We start from the raw sequence: 16609 nt of genomic DNA, 5'->3' as shown, positions 1-16609 counted from the left end.
TAACTTCAGGCCCAGGGACTTAGAGCAGTTTTTCTCATTTCTCCCCTGCCCTCCACACCTCCTCAGCAAGGCCCCAGTTGAGATTAGTGCATTAAAAATCTTTTTTTTAATTTATTTTTTAAATCACATTTATAAATGAACATAGCAAAGGAAGAAATCCATGTGGCCCTATTAACTGTACTGATAAAGATTTACATGAATTCTCTCATTCCTAACACCTCACAGAGCAATATCCACTCAGCACTGGCCCCAAAACTGCAAGCGTGGACTTGTAGTTAAGTTTTTGCAGGACAGGTCATGAATTTTAGACTCAAGTAGCAAGAATGTTACCAGTCCAGTTCTGGTGCATCACCAGAACAGAGGATATCAGCTGGGGTGTCAAGAAATATTAAAATACTAACATTCTTAACATTAGTTAACCAACACTTGTTATAAATATGTGTAGGAAAGAACTGAAGATAAACACAAAATGCTGGAGTACCTCAGAGGGACAGCCAGCACCTCTGGAGAGAAAGAATGGGTGACATTTTGGATCAAGATCCTTCAGTCTGTCTGAAGAAGGGTCTCGACCCGAAACATCACCCATTCCTTCTCTCCAGAGATGCTGCCTGTCCCGCTGAGTTACTCCAGCATTTTGTGTCTAACTTGTTATAAATACACAGGTTGATTTGAACATTAAACAATTTCTAATGTAGGATAACTGAAAGATGGAAATCCCACTGAATATCAGTTGAAACCCAGATAGAAATCAACTCCTCTGCATCTCAAAAGTGCAGATTTATTTTTCCTGTATATAGAATTTGGGTGTGTGTTACAATAAAACTGCCTTTACTTGTATTTTAAGCAGTGCTGATTATAAATTAAAAATGGCAATGAAAAATTGTGATAATGTTTAATGATCTTTTGCAATTAGGAATGGTGAACAAACATTTTTGATTTATATACACTTGTGGAATATCTCTCATACAGCTGCCACGACAACAATGAAACAACTAAACAAGAACAGCGATTTTGTTTTTTGAAACAGAAGTGCTTTACCTTTTCCATCTTCCTCAGGGTTTCGAGTCACAGCTCTCAACGTGTGGAAGTACCCGCTAATTCCGTTGTGCTTGTAATGGAGTCTCATACAATTAAACTTGGGCTTCCCAAATAAAGTGGGCTCTGGTCCTTTTTGTAAAATAAACCATGACAAAATGTATCTTCATTGCTACAAATTACAATCATTTACAAAATCAATGCTTTTTGTATAATAAATTCACTATCTTAATAATTCCCCCCGCCCCCTCTAAAGTTAAACCAGGTTTTGTAATAACTGTACACTGGACAATGAGAACAGACCCAATAAGCTGGAGTAACTCAGTGGGTCAGGCAGCATCTCCAGAGAGAAGGAATAGGTGGCGTGTTGGGTCTAGATCCTTCTTCAGACCAGAAAATTCACCTATTCCTTTTCTTCATAGATGCTGCCTGACCTGCTGAGTTAATCCAGCTGTTTGTGTCTGTCTTCGGCTTAAAGCAGCCTCTAGTTCCACCCTACACACTGAACAACGAGATGCAGTAGAGGCTCTATCAACAATGGAAGAGGGTAATCTACAGTTATGGAAGAAGTTGACTGAAACCATAACAGCATCTCATATTTCCTGCACTTCTCCTGCAGAGGTAAGGGTGAAGTTTCCCTGGTGTCCAGTTTTCATCTCACTGGCCTCCACATTCAACAGATGAATCTACACAACCTCCGTCAACTTCAATGAGATCCCACCACCAGATGCATCTTTCCTTCTTCCTTAATTCCGAAAGGGTCCTTTTCATTTCAGGCACTGGAAGCTGCCCATTCCTTCTCTCCTGAGATGCTGCCTGACATGCTGAGTTACTCCAACATTTTGTGAATAAATAAAACTGTATATTCATCACAGAAAGCAGCAATGACAATCAATCAACAACATCAAGACAAACGTACCAATTTCAATCCTCTCCAAATCCTCCAAGTTGAGTCTCTGATACTGGTTCACTTTTTCAACTTCATCATCGTAGCTGCCAAGAGAGAGAACACAATTACAAGCCAACCAAATACACAAGTGAACCGACTAAAACAATGTCACTTGTTGGCAGTTTAGCAAACAGAATGGTTGTACAATTTATTAGTTTAACCGTCCATGGAAGCAGAGAATGATTTTCAGCAAGTTCGGCATCTACTCACTAGGCAACATAGTAGGCACAATTGGAGAGGAGAAGCAGAACATCAACATCTCTGTGGGTGGCATCAATAAGGCTGCAAAATAATTTTTCAACCAATATAAATTTAAATGTGAATTAACAGTCCTTTCCAAACACAAATGACTAATTTAGCAAATGTAAAAGCTCTGGAAAAAACTCACTCATTGGGATATTCAATTGGAAAGTTTTCAAATTAGATATTTGCATTCACTGGTTAGAAATAAATTAAATAAATCAACTCTACTTATTCCAATTGTGAATATCACCATTGATCTAAAGAGCAACGAAACCCCATCCCTCTCAACTAGACTTTACACTTGAGATACAGTGTGGGAACAGACCCTTTAGCCCCATCGAGTCCATGCCGACCAGCAATCACCCTGTGCACTAGCACTATCCTGCACATAAGGGACAATTTGCAGAAGCCAATTAACCTACAACTGTATGTCTTTGGAGCGTGGGAGGAAACTGGAGCACACGGAGAAAACCCACAGGGTCACAAACCACGTACAGACAGCACCCATAGTCAGGATTGAACAACCCAGGTCTCTGGCAGTGTAAGGCAGAACTCTACCACTGCGCCCTCCCTTACTTCAACGATTGGCTTCAAATTCAGTGGCGCACTGAAGGACTCTTTACGGATAGGCAGACAGACAGCCAGCCAGCCAGCCATGGTCATTAATAGTCACTTAAAAATGCAAGCCGAGTGTGAACAATGGCCTTGGGCCTGCCACAGCCCATCCTTCTCCATTCTAAGTCATTGAGATCCATTCCACTCCAAACACAATGAAAACCAGTGCCAAAACTGCACTTTTACCTAGGCACGCTATTCATTAAAAATAACCATTACACGATTTTAAAAACATTAGAACGTTTTATGCAGGTTGTTCAGCATTTAATTTTAAATAGGCATGCTCTACCTCTATTAGTTCCAATCAAAGTGAAATCCATTTTGGCACACAGCCCCAGTACCCAAATAGCTGCAAAGAGCCAGGCTGTCCTAATCAGGGGACTTGGAATCAAAGCATAGCCTTGGTCGATAGCAGAGCTCAGCTGCCCATTGTAAGTCATCGGCCCAGATGGATTTATCAACACGTTCTGGCTACATTAGTGCAAAGCTTCCAACGATGTCCCATAGCACAAAAGTATGCCAACCTCAGCAGGATATCAGCTTCAACAGAAGCTCAGATTGGCAATGCAGGAGATGTCCAAGTAAATGTAACATTTGCTATTATTACTATAATGCTAAAGTGCTATGAACAATAACCCCTGGAGTGGTGTGCGCCACTCCGAGCACCACGCTGCAGGAAGGACATGATTGCTCTGAAGAGAGGGCAAGGGCATTTCACCGGCATGCTGCCTGGATTGCATGACTTTTGTTATGGGAAGAGTTTGGATAGGCTGGATTTATTTTCCCTGAAATAAAGGAGGCAGAGGGATGATTCAAGAGAAGTGTGGAGAATGATGAGAGGCACAGATTGGGGAGATGATCAGAATCTTTTTCCCACAGCGAGGGAACAAAAAATAAAGGGGCATTGGTTTTCAGTGAGAGGAAATATGAATATTTATTGTTGTAAAGGGAATATGAGGGGAAAGTTGTGTTTTTAAAAGAGAGTGGAAGACATTGCCAGAGGAGCTAGTGGAACCATATATAATTATTATATTCTGGCATTTAGACAGGCACTTAAATAGGCATGGCAGAGAAGGATTTGAAAGTAACGTAGGAAAAAGGGATTAGTGTATGTGGGCAAAAATGTTGGCATGGGTGTGGTGGGCCCAATGGTCAGTTTCCATGCTGTACAATTAACTATGACCCTATGAATGTATTGTATCACAAAATGCTGGAGTAACTCAGCAGGTCAGGCAGCATCTCAGGAGAGAAGGAATGGGTGACGTTTCAGGTCGAGACCCTTCTTCAGACTGATGCTGCCTCAATGCACAACTACAGGTGAAATAAAAGATAGATTTAGCTGCTAATGGTAAAAATCTTGTTGCAATGTTAATTCTCAAACAGCTAAAAATCCATTCCAATACATTTGATGTGCAACATTACCATAAAGGACTAGAAAATTGCATCTTCAATTCCATGGATAAGAAACCAAAGTTGTGGTAGAAAAACAAAAGCATACATATCAGTCAAAATGTGTTTTCTTCTGAAATTCCAATTAAATTTGTTTTTAATAAGATTCTTTTTTTCAATCTAAAATTCAGCTCTTCATTTCAACAAATTTATGATGAATTTCATTCTCAATTTCTTTTAGCAGCCCACACTTTCGGGACATAACTCAGTCTCAGTATTATTCCAAGCACATCCCCACAGAGCTAAAGGCCACTTTTAACTTTCATTAACAATTCAGCCTTCCAGTGACTAACTCAGCCATCAATTTTCCTGTGCTGTGTAGATTAAACCATTTTAGATTGCTGTGTTGCTATTTTCCACATCCAATCAAAAATTGCAGTTTACAATTCATCAATATTTAATTCCCTGGAATGAAAAGTTGCCGACAGATGTATTTTGTGATTACACACCTTGGATCACAATCTATCAGAGACCAGCCCCCATGGAATTTCTCACTTTCTGGTAATAATAGTTTCATGTAATTTTGCAAGAGGAAGCTGATCTGCTCCTGGTGGCTCCTCCGATTGCGTTTGTGCAAGGCTTCATGCTCTTTCTCCTTGTTGAAGATGGAGTAGAGATCTTCAGTCACTGGGATGCCCTGCATTGGATCTGATTAAACAACAGCATTATGCACAGCCACAAATACCGTTTAACAAAGTACAGACCCAGCACGGAATATATATTACAAAGTCACGCATGATCCATCAGGACAGACAAATTAATATTCATTAACAAAGCTAATAACAACGATCAAGACAGATCCTGAATTCTTGATTCTATTGCCGGACCCTGACGTGAGAGGACGCTGGCGCTATTTGTTCGCCGCTTCTCCGTCAGGACAGTTCGTTTGTTTGTTTTTATGTTTTGACTGTTTTTGTAAAGCGTCTTTGAGCATCTGGAAAAGCACTATAAAAAATAAATGTTTATTATTATTATTATTGCCAAATATAATCAAGAGGACGCAGAACTGTTCCTGGTGGTCCTCTGATTCTGTCTGTACAAGGCTTCCTGCCTTGTGGCATAGTGACACTGCGGAAGAATTGCTGCCTGACAGCACCAGAGACCCGGGTTCGATTCTGACTAGGGGCGCTGTCGGTTCGGAGTTCGCACGTTCTCCCTGTGACTGCTTGGTTTTCTCTGGGTGTTCAGATTTCTTCCCACATTCCAAGAACATGCAGGTTTGTAGGTCAATTTGACTTCTGTAAATTGCCCCAAATGGTAGGACTAGTAGGATAGGACTAGTGTACAGGTGATTGTTGGTCAGCGCGGACTCGGTGAGCCGAAAGGCCTGTTTCCACACAGTATCTCTAAACTAAATCAAATCGTCCATGGGTTAAATAATAAGAACACTACCAAATAATGCTTAAAGGAGGTTGAGAGTTTAAACAGGAACCTCTTATAAAATGTCATCTATATTATCCAATCTAGACATGTTCCTACCAATTTTGCCCATGAAATTTGGAAAGAGTAATTAAGAGTAATTTTTCAATAAAAGGAAACGAGGAACGCTATGCCTCAATGACGTTCAGCAGCAATGTTACAGCACCACTCCTGCTTTGAAAATTGTCATTATCGTGCACCAAGCTTACAGTAAAAAATTAAATATGAGATCGATCCAATAATGAGAATATGTGAATGCCTATAGTAGAAATAAAATATTTGACAGAATATCCGATGTAGAAAATGAGATTGTACTGGCCCCACTCACCCTGTCCTCCAACTTAATTCTGGCTTATGAATCCGGACAATCTATTCTCCTCAGAGCATCAAGCCACAGCAGATTAAATATTAGTACATCTTATAAATAATTTAGCGCTAGATGTTTCATCTATATCTCTATCCTCTGCTGTTCGGCACTCGATGCACACTAACAAAATGCTTAAGAATACAAAAACGAAAAGGAATTGAAGCCAAAATCTGCAGATGCTGGAAATTTGGAATAACAACAGAAAATGCTGGAAGCATACATACAGCCGGGCAGCAGCAGTGGGGATAGGTCGATAACCATTTACCCGAGGTATAAAAGTGAGGGGAAAACATATTCTAGGCTGCCGAAGGGAAGGTGTGAAGAGGGCAGAGGGAAGAGGGCTGCGGCACGGTGGCGCAGCGGTAGAGTTGCTGCCTTACAGCGAATGCAGCGCCGGAGACTCAGGTTCGATCCTCACTATGGGCGCCGTCTGTACGGAGTTTGTACGTTCTCCCCGTGACCCTGCGTGGGTTTTCTCAGAGATCTTCGGTTTCCTCCCATACTCAAAAGACGTACAAGTATGTAGGAAAAAAATTGCCCCTAGTGTGTGTAGGATAGTGTTAATGTGCAGGGATCGCTGGGCGGCACGGACTCGGTGGGCCGAAGGGCCTGTTTACGCGCTGTATCTCTAAATCTAAAAAAAATCTAAAAATCTAGATACAGTTTAAGGTAACAATAACTTAAACAAAAAATAGTTGAATACTGAAAAATGGGGGGAAAAAAGTGACAAATGCATTCTCATATATAGACGGTAAGAAAATGAATTTCCAAAAATAAGATGGATGAACCAGCAGGCTGTTTCACAACTATCAATCTAGAATTTAAGAAATGGTTAAGGGATTAGCCACTATGAGGGGAGGTGGGAAATTCCTTTCTTTACAATTGCACATCATTGAAGCTCTCCATTTCAAGGGGGCACGGTTGCTTCAAGACGCAGACTGATATTTTGTTTGTCTTTAAGAGAAATCACAGTAAAGGAATTGTGCAGAAAGGTGGTCTTAAAGTAGAGGATCAGCCATGATCTTTTAGGCTTTGGGGGACATGAAAACAATGTACTGGAAACATTCAGCAAGTCATGCAGCATCTGTGGATAGGGGTAGTTTCTGTTTCAGCTCGAAGACCTCTCCGTTCTGTTCTATTAAATGTTTTCTTACCTGCTAGGCATATTCTATTTTTATTTTGATTCTCAATTTCTACTTACGTCCCAACTAGTAAATCAATATATTGGAATCAGAGGGGTTTGGACAGTTTTACATTCAACCAGACTGGTAGATTCATGATTCACAGTGGTGACCAATTTTAGATCAGTGCTGCAGGACTGAGAACTGATGGCTCAGATTATTGACTAAGTTACAGGAAAGAAGCAAGAAAGGAATAAAACTCACTCCAGAAGATGAGATCATAGCCCATTAAGTGGTTTTAATCAATGATACGTGAAGATCTTGTCACCCCATCACAGGATGGATGTGGAAGCTTTGAAGGAGGCGCAAAGGAGGTTTACCAGAACGACTTTAGACTGCAGCGACACAGCATGGAAACAGGCCCTTTGGCCCACCGAGACCTCACCGACCAGCGATCACCACTATCCTACACACTAGGGGCAATTTACATCTTTACCAAAGCCAATTAACCTACAAACCTGAATATCTTTGGAGTGTGGGAGGAACCCGGAGCACCTAGAGAAACCCCATGCAGTTACACGGAGAAGCCACAGACTCCATCGAGGCAGTACCCGCAGTCAGGATCAAACCCGGGTCTCTGGCACTATAAGGCAGCAGCTCTACCATTGTGCCAGTGTGCCGCCTCAATGCTGCCTAGATCAGGGAGTATTACCTACAAGAAGAGGTTGGACAATTTGGATTGTTTTCACTCGAATGCCAGAGGTTAAGGAGAGACCCGATACAAGTAAATAAAATGACAGACATACATAGGGTAGACAGTCAGAACCTTTTACCCCGGGGGGACATGTCAAAGACATAAGGGTACAGCTATAAAATGAGAGGGGCAAAGTTTCTAGATGTGCAGGCCATATTTCATTTTTATATAGACAGTGGTGGGCACCCGGAATACACTGCCAAAGGAAGTGATGGATGGTTGAGAACAATAGCAGCATCTCAGAGGGATGGATGTGCAGGGAGTGGAGGGGTATGGATCACATGTAAGCAGACAAGGTTAGTTTATCTTAGTATTATGTTCGATAAAGAAGGGCCTGTTCCTGTGCTGTACTGCTTCCTCTTACAAGTAATGGCAACAAGGGAAGTGGCAATTAATGTCCAAACTCCAATAATGTCAGGGTGGTGGGTGTATGGAACAAGCTGCCAGAGGAGGTAGTTGAGGCTGGGACTATCCCATCGTTTAAGCAGTTGGACAGGTACATGGGTAGGACAAGTTTGGAGAGATATGGACCAGGTGCAGGCAGGTGGGACTAGTGTAGCTGGGACATGTTGGACGGTGTGGGCAAAAAGGGCCTGTTTCCACACTGTATAACTCTATGGTAAATATCTCCCATGGACATTATCGAAAGTTAAGAATTATGCCTATGGTTAATTGTGTGCACAAAATAGAAATGTATTTTACTTCTGGTAATCTGAACCTTTAAATTGTCCCCTGCTCTAGAATCAGACTTCTTTACTTTCAAATGCTGAAGAAAATTGAGAGACCCAGAGGAAATACAAACAAACAGAATTACCCTTGCATTTTTCATTACACATCATGATTTATGCCTTTACATTACAGCGTTGTCTCTTACCTATGACCGCCTGTCTGTATGCATCACGGAAGCGATTAAGGTAATACCGATTGGCAGAGTTATAACCATCTTTCATCATTCCTGCAAGCTTTCGTTCTCCAGTTCTTGTGAAGTCACCCTACCATTAAAGAGGGCAGTAAGAACATAACACTCACTCTGATGCTTGGGTAGGTTTCAAAATTAACAAATCCAGATTTAACAAGCAAAGTTTTGAGTTTAAAACCTCAAGACCAATACAAACAAGCCTGAAGTTAGCAAATCAGTCAGCACTTGGTTCAAGTTCACAAGTTAGTATAATCTGTTCGGAATTGGTCTATGAACAACAACCAAGATTTGTTCTTGATTCGTATTAAATTCCTCCTCTTTGCAAAGAAAATTAAAGGGCAATTTGAATGAATGACAGTGACCGAAACCAGCTTATCTCAGGAACCAGTTCCACCATCATATACATCAAATAGTTCATGCCATCCCGAGCCAACAATCGGCCTCTCAGCGTACACCTCTGCCCGAGGTCATCTGTTGCTGGCTCCGATTTGCCTTGGACTTTTCTTGCTTCCAGTCCCCACCCCTCACTACAATCAGTCTGAAGAAGGGTCCCAATCCAAATCGTCACCTATCCATTTTCTCCAGAGATGCTGCCAGATCCGCTGAGTTACTCCAGCATTTTGTGTCTATCCACTTGTTGCCACCTCTGCTCATCTCCTTCCTTGGAGACATTGAGAAAACACTAGATACAGCTTCATTGAGTTAAAAGGCCGTCAACCTGGTGTTTCTACCTCAGTAGAAACAAGGCTCCAGCCCCTTGTCAGGGCCCGTGACGTGTCCCCAACCTACAGGTCAACCTCATGGAAATCATTAGATCTGACATGCTACTAATCACTAGTTACCCTAAACCCATCTAGTACCAAACTGCCCAGGAAGTTAGAAGTGAAGACTCAAGGGATTTATTTTTAGACAGCAACAAAAGCAATGTCACTTGATCCACCTTGGTCTTCTGTCTGCAAGTCATCCCCTTTGTTCCCCCCACTGCTCCACCCTCCTCCCCTCCATAACATTTGTTCTCACTTTCACACTGCAGTGTTTTCCCTGGTCACAGCTGGGAGGTGGGTCTTGCCACAACAGCCGACATTTATTGACCATCCCTCAGTGTTCAGGAGAAGGTTGTGCCAGGTCACCCTTTAACCACTAATGCCCTTAGTGAAGGTTCTCCCACAATGATGTTGGGTAAAGGGTTTCTGGATTTAAAGCAGCAAAGCTGAAGGATCGTCCCCCTACAGATGTTGTGCAACGTGACAACGTGATACCTGCAGGTGATGATGATCTTTATGACAAAGAGAGACACATAGTTCTTTTAGGAAAGAGATGAGGAGGAATTTCTTTAGTCAGAGGGTGATGAATCTGTGGAATTCTTTGCCACAGAAGGCTGTGGAGGCAAAGTCAGTGGATATATTTAAGGTAGAGATACAGGTGCTCCTCAACTTCTGATGGGGTTACGTTCTGAGAAACCATCGGAAACCGAAAATATCGTAAGTCGAAATGCATTTAATACACCTGATCACGTGGCCGGCAGCGAGTTGCAGCCCACTGAGGGTCGCTGTTGTTAGCAGCATCGCAAAGCCGAAATATCGAAGTTGAAGCATCGTAAGCCGAGGAGCATCTGTAGATCGATTCTTGATTAGTACGGTTGTCAAAGATTATGGGAAGAAGGCAGGAGAATGGGGTTAGGAGGAAGAGATAGATCAGCCATGACTGAATGGCGGAGTAGACTTGATGGGCCGAATGGTCTAATTCTACTCTTTCTCTTATGAAAGTGCTGGAGTAACTTAGCTGGACAGGCAGCATCTCTGGAGAGGAATGTGTGGTGTTTCGGGTCAAGACCCTTCTCCAGACTGACAGTCAGGGGAGAGGGACACTAAACTATTGCTCTGGCTCTTCTTGGTGTCATGACCTCGAGGAGTGCTGTCAGAAAAGCCTAGCTGAGCTATGACAGACACTCCCCCGACTTACACAACTCGCATTTACGTAAACAATTCTGTACAGCCCTTCATGCAAACAAGGCAGAATGTAATTTCCACAACACTCCTGTCTCTCAAGTTTACATCGGAAACAAGCCGGCAATGGCGGCGGTGCTTACCCAGAATGCCTTTCGCCTTAGAAATTGCCCCGACTGATGAGTTCATGATTAGCAAAGGTATCAAAGGTTACAGGCGAGATGGCAAGAGAATAGGATTGAGAGGGAAAAATAAATCAGCCATGATCGAATGGCAGAGCAGACTTGATAAGCCCATTGGTCTAATTCTGGTCCTGTCTTATGGTCTTTAACAAATGGGTATAATCTAGTTCTGTTCAGTAAATTCAATTGGGCCACAGTGACATGTAGCCCGAGGTTTTGGAAGGAGTGTGGCAACAGCTACATTGTAATATTGTAGAACTGAACTAGCCAGTTAAACTGTTAACAAGGCTTCACAATCTAGTCAAACCCTCAAGTTCTCCACACAATTTCAGAATATAAAACTGAACAAAAACAGAAATGAGCCTGAGATGCCTGTCGAGAGCAAACTACCACCAAATATTTGGATGGATTGAACGTTACCTTTAGGGCAGCTGTCCCAGCGTACTGCCTGCTAATGGCATCTCCGTTGTTAGCCCACATGATCTGATAAATCCGATAGCACTTTTGAGGCAGCGGCTGTTCAGGGGGCATCACTCCCAGTTTCTTCAGCTGAGACAAAATGTCGGAAACAAGTTTAATTATCAGTGAGGAGGTACAAGCAACTGCAGTTGCTGGATTCTTCAGTAAAGCACAAAGTGCTAGAGGAACTCATTGGGCCAGGCAGCACCTGTGGAGGAAACGGACAGGCAACGTTTGGGGGTCACCGTCTGAAGAAGAGTCCTGACCCAAAAAGGTCGCCTGTCCACTCCCTCCACGGGTGCTGCCTGACCCGCTGAGATCCCCCAGCAACTTATGTTTTTATCACACCCCAAGCAAAGCACAATTGATCTTGGACTCTGCTGGGAAAGGACATCAGGGTGTCTAATAGATGGCATTTACTCGCACGGCAATTATTTTATTAAGGAACACAAATTATTTTTTGGTGTAATTTTGAAAATAAGTAGAAACTGGGGAAATAAGATATACTGGACAGATATCCTCCTATATGTTCATTATGAAAGAGGATATTGTCGATGGGGATTAAGGGGAGGGTCAGTGGAATTCTAGAAAAGGTGGGGGACTTGCTGGCCTTAAAAATGGATTACAATAGAAAAAGGTGGTGATATTGGTCGACCTGAAAGATGGGTAATTTCCAGTGTCTTGAGACATATTACAGGCGTCTGTGGAAGCCACAGGAGGGATTTACTGGGGTTCTGACAGAAATGTTGTAACTTTCTCTGTCCACAGGCAAAGTGCCAGATGGCTGGAGGATCACAAATGTGGTCCCTTTATTGAAGGGCAACAGGAATAAGCCAGGTAATTACAGGCCAGCGAGTCCAATGTCAGCAGTAGACACAAAATGCTGGAGTAACTCAGCCGGGACAGACAGCATCTCTGGGGAGAAGGAATGGGTGATGTTTCGGGTCAAAACCCTTCTTCAGACTGATGGCCAATGAGTCCAATGTCAGCATCAGGAATGGATCTTCTGCCGACTCCAGAGCAATATGAAATTTCAAGCAGGCTTTTCTATTCCCCACTTCATCCCACCCTTCCCTCAGTTTTTAAATCAAATTGAAGCATCGGTTGGATATCAATATTTAATGCTTTATTTAAGTCAGCTCGTTGAAATAGGCCCATATTCACTCCAAATGGTTAAAAAAATGGCTCCCTCCCCAAAGACTAGCAAGGAGGATAATCTCAATTTTCTGTCTAAAATTAATGCGAATTCTCGTCTCCAGGGGGAAAAGACCATGTGCTATTTATATGACCACAATCCTCCGCAAAAGATTATTCAATGTAGTGATGGAACGAAAAGAGAAAAGAAATCTGAAAGAAAAGCTATGCAATTATACAAGTATAAGTAATCAAATGTACAATTTAATGAGATTGTGCTAGCAAAGCAATTTTGACCTGATGACGATCATAATGTGGAGTTTAAAAAGTATTTATAGCATCACTGAATACCTTCTGCTAATTTCCCTGCAATCACTATTCCCTGCCTCAGATGGCCTAAATGCAACAGGTCTTCCTCATTTACTTTTTCCCCAATTTATACTCCTTTAAGGCTAGGATTTCTTTGACGTTTGCCGACATTGTTCAGGTAGCCTCAGCTGTAATGACCTTATCCAACTGTGAATGTGCTGCTTTAAAGATCTGCTGTCAGACAGCATGCACTAATTTATGACATTGCAGTCAGCTACATGAGTAAATAGTTTGTTTTGCCCTGGTTCTCCGTCTTGCAATAATTGAATCTTGCAATAACTTTCCCAGCCTGTCCATAAAAAGTAATCAGCAAGGATTAATACAAATTATACTCTGATAAATGGCATTGCCCCCTGAAAAATCCTCAATATATGTCACAGCTATGAAATTAACTGTGCAAGCATACCACATTACAAGGACATATCACACAACAGACTCTTTGAAATTTCAAATCTATATCTTGAAACCTAACCTTACTTCACCGACTCAGTTCAACACCCTCTGATCAAGAACAAGGATGTAATACCGAGGCTCCATAAGGCACTGGTCAGACCGCATTTGGAGTTTTGTGAGCAGTTTTGGGCCCAAAATCAGAGGAAAGATGTGCCTGCATTGGAGAGGGTCCAGAGGAGGTTTACGAGAAGGATCCCAGGGATCCTTGGATTAACACATGATGAGCATTTACCGGCACTAGACCTGTACTCTCTAGAGTTTAGGATGAGGGGGGGACCTCAATGAAACTTACCGAATAGTGAAAGGCCTAGATAGAGTGGATATGGATAGGATGTTTCCAAGATTGTGAGAGTCTAGGACCACAGGACACAGCCTCAGGATAAAAGGACATACCTTTAGAAAGAAGATGAGGAGGAATTTCTTTAGTCAAAGGGTGGCGAATCTGTGGAATTCATTGCCACAGATGGCTGTGGAGGTCAAGCCACTGGGTACTTTTAAAACAGAGATTGGCAGATATTTGTCTAGTAAGGGTGTCAACGGTTATGGGGAGAATGCAGGAGAATGGGTTCGATAAGGAAAGGTAGACAGCCATGAGTGAATGACGGAGTAGACGCGAGGTGGTGAACGGCCTAATTCCGATCCTATGTTATTATGAACTGTGTATTGACCAGGTTAAAATGTATCTGGGAGTGAATGCATAAGATATGCAATAACACAGAAAAAAGAGATGCAAGTCTTTATTACGTATTTGATACTGTATAAAACAGGTGGAAGATCCATTGTTTATATGAGCAATTTTTAAAAATGTTACCAATCTAGACATCACTGGCAAGAACAGCGTGTATTGCCCATCTGCAATTGTCTTTGAGAAATGGGTGGTGGTCAGACATCCTGTTGTATAACTGCAGTACTTCTGGTGAAGATGCTCCTACAATGCAGCTGGGGAAAGAGTCCCAGGACATTGACTAAGAACATGACATAGAAACAGTGAGGCCACTGAGCCCCTCAAGCCTGCCACACCAGACCTAGCAGATCCACCATACATTGCATTACCTTTGTGCAAGTTCCCAATTGCGCACAATATCCCCTTTAAATATCCCCTTTAAATACCACCAATGACCTAGCCTCCACAACCCTATGCGGTAGAGGAATCCAGAGATCCACCATCCTCAGTGAGAAGTTCCAAGCCACTTTAGTGTTAAATGACCCATCCCTCATCTTAGAACCATGTCTCCTTCTTCAAATTTCTCCCTTGAGCAGAAACATGTCAACGTCTACCCTGTCATATCCCCCCAGGATCTTACATGTTTCAATAAGATCACCCAGCATTCTTCTCAATTCCAAACGATAGTAATCAAAAAAATTTAGCTCCTTATGATGGGACAAATCTTGCACTTAGAATTAGTGGTGATTCGCTTTTGAAATGTCTCCAATGCCAGTAAACACTTTCTAACATAAAGGACCAAAACTGAACCGTATTCAGATATGGCCTCACCAGTATTTTGTAATACAACATTCTGTTTCTAAACTCCAACCTCCTTGCAATAAATGCCAATATGCCATTTAATCTTCTAACCACTTGCTGCACCTGCCTGCTATTTTTTTTGTTGAGATTCATCCTTCAGTACTTTTCTCTTTTGTAATCTAACTCCACTTAAGTAATAATGTGCCTTTAGATTCATCTCGCAAAGGGATATTGTCTCATTTTCCTGCATCAGACATTTGCCAAATTATCGCCCACTTACTCCACCAATAAATATCCAGTTAGAGTCATTCTGCAAACTTCGTTGTTTTATATCCTGGCTCCTGAACATTTATATAAATTATAAATAATTGAGATAAGAACTGATCCTTGAGACACTCCACTAGTTACATGCTTCCAGGCTGAAAAATATGTTTATTCTGACTGTTTTCCATGAAACAACCAATCTTCAATCCATGCTGACACACTTTCCTTACAAATACTACGAGCTCTTGTCTTGTCCACGTCCTTTTTAAATGCTTTCTGAAAATCCAAATTCACGACATCTACAGATTCTACAGTTACATTCTCAAAGAATTTGTCACAAAATTTGTCAAATGGCATTTACCTTCCATAAATGACTAGTTATTTATTTCTTAATTAATGAATCTAGCGTCTTGCCAACATGAGTCAGTAGGCTAACAGGCCTATAATTACCCACTTTTATACTTGTGGAACTCAGTAAGTTTATCAAACTCAGTCTTGATTCAGGTCTGAACAAGTTACACAAGGTACCCAAAACTAAAGCAAAGTCAAGAAGCACAAGACCCAGGTTGGATTGAGCTGGTGATACGCCATGTTGCAGATGTACAGACGTACAGGTATGTAGGTTAATTGGCTGGGTAAATGTAAAAATTGTCCCTAGTGGGTGTAGGATGGTGTTAATGTACGGGGATCGCTGGGCGGCACGGACTTGGTGGGCCGAAAAGGCCTGTTTCCAGCTGTATATATATGATATGATATGATATGATATGATATGAATATTTTAAAAGAAGCTGCAAGACTTATTCGCACTGCTACTGAAGTACATTAATGTTCTTCACAACCTTATCACACCAAATACTTGCACTAATCAACTGGGCTTAAATGGCTTATTGCTCTGCTGGAGGATCAATGCAAGTTTATGTATCCTTATGTAGTTTAGATTGAAGCCTCAAATCCTTGTTATTTTGGGGAATTCTAACATTAAGTCACATCACATCAACAGCCAATCATTCAGCACTGTCATCTCCAAGGTGGGAACCCACTAGTCTAAGCTGCACTTGAGAGTTGGCCCAATCGGACAGTTTCTTCAGATTCGCACAGGGCAGTACTCTACTCAGTTCCAATGTTTTGGACAAAAATGCTGAAACAAACCAGAAAGAGTAGACGAGTTTTGACCCCAAGGATTCCTTGGTGCCATTTGAACAGTAAAGAAGATCTCTCAGTGTTCTAAACACTAATTGTCCTTTGCCATTAAACACGCACGGTTCCTTTATGGCATTGCATTTTGCGTTCTACATAAACTGCCTTCACTGCATTAGGACTATACTTTTAAAAAAACGTTGAGAAATTCTGGTCATCAAATGTTGCACAAATGCACGTTTTCACCCTGTGCAGCCAAAGAGGTTCAAAACAATGACTAATTATTAAAATGTATGGGAAATGCTATTTTGTATCATTTGAAGGAATTT

The 16609-nt window shown here is 41.8% G+C and overlaps 1 protein-coding gene across 1 annotated transcript in view; it reads right to left on the bottom strand.

The window, feature by feature from the left end:
* inpp5f (inositol polyphosphate-5-phosphatase F) overlaps positions 1 to 16609 on the bottom strand; it is a 161879-nt gene that overhangs the window by 7770 nt on the left and 137500 nt on the right. Inside the window, exons 13-18 of the mRNA XM_078413517.1 lie at positions 11420 to 11548; positions 8827 to 8944; positions 4741 to 4939; positions 2195 to 2266; positions 1955 to 2028; positions 1039 to 1167 (exon numbers count right to left, since the gene is read on the bottom strand). Coding sequence (XP_078269643.1) covers positions 1039 to 1167; positions 1955 to 2028; positions 2195 to 2266; positions 4741 to 4939; positions 8827 to 8944; positions 11420 to 11548 — 721 coding nt within the window. The remainder of the gene's footprint in view (positions 1 to 1038; positions 1168 to 1954; positions 2029 to 2194; positions 2267 to 4740; positions 4940 to 8826; positions 8945 to 11419; positions 11549 to 16609) is intronic.

The sequence above is a fragment of the Rhinoraja longicauda genome, chromosome 16 (genome assembly GCF_053455715.1).
Source record: "Rhinoraja longicauda isolate Sanriku21f chromosome 16, sRhiLon1.1, whole genome shotgun sequence".
Taxonomy (NCBI): Eukaryota; Metazoa; Chordata; class Chondrichthyes; order Rajiformes; family Arhynchobatidae; genus Rhinoraja; species Rhinoraja longicauda.
The sequence above is the reverse complement of the archived record's forward strand: the minus strand, read 5'-3'. Positions and strand labels throughout refer to the sequence as shown.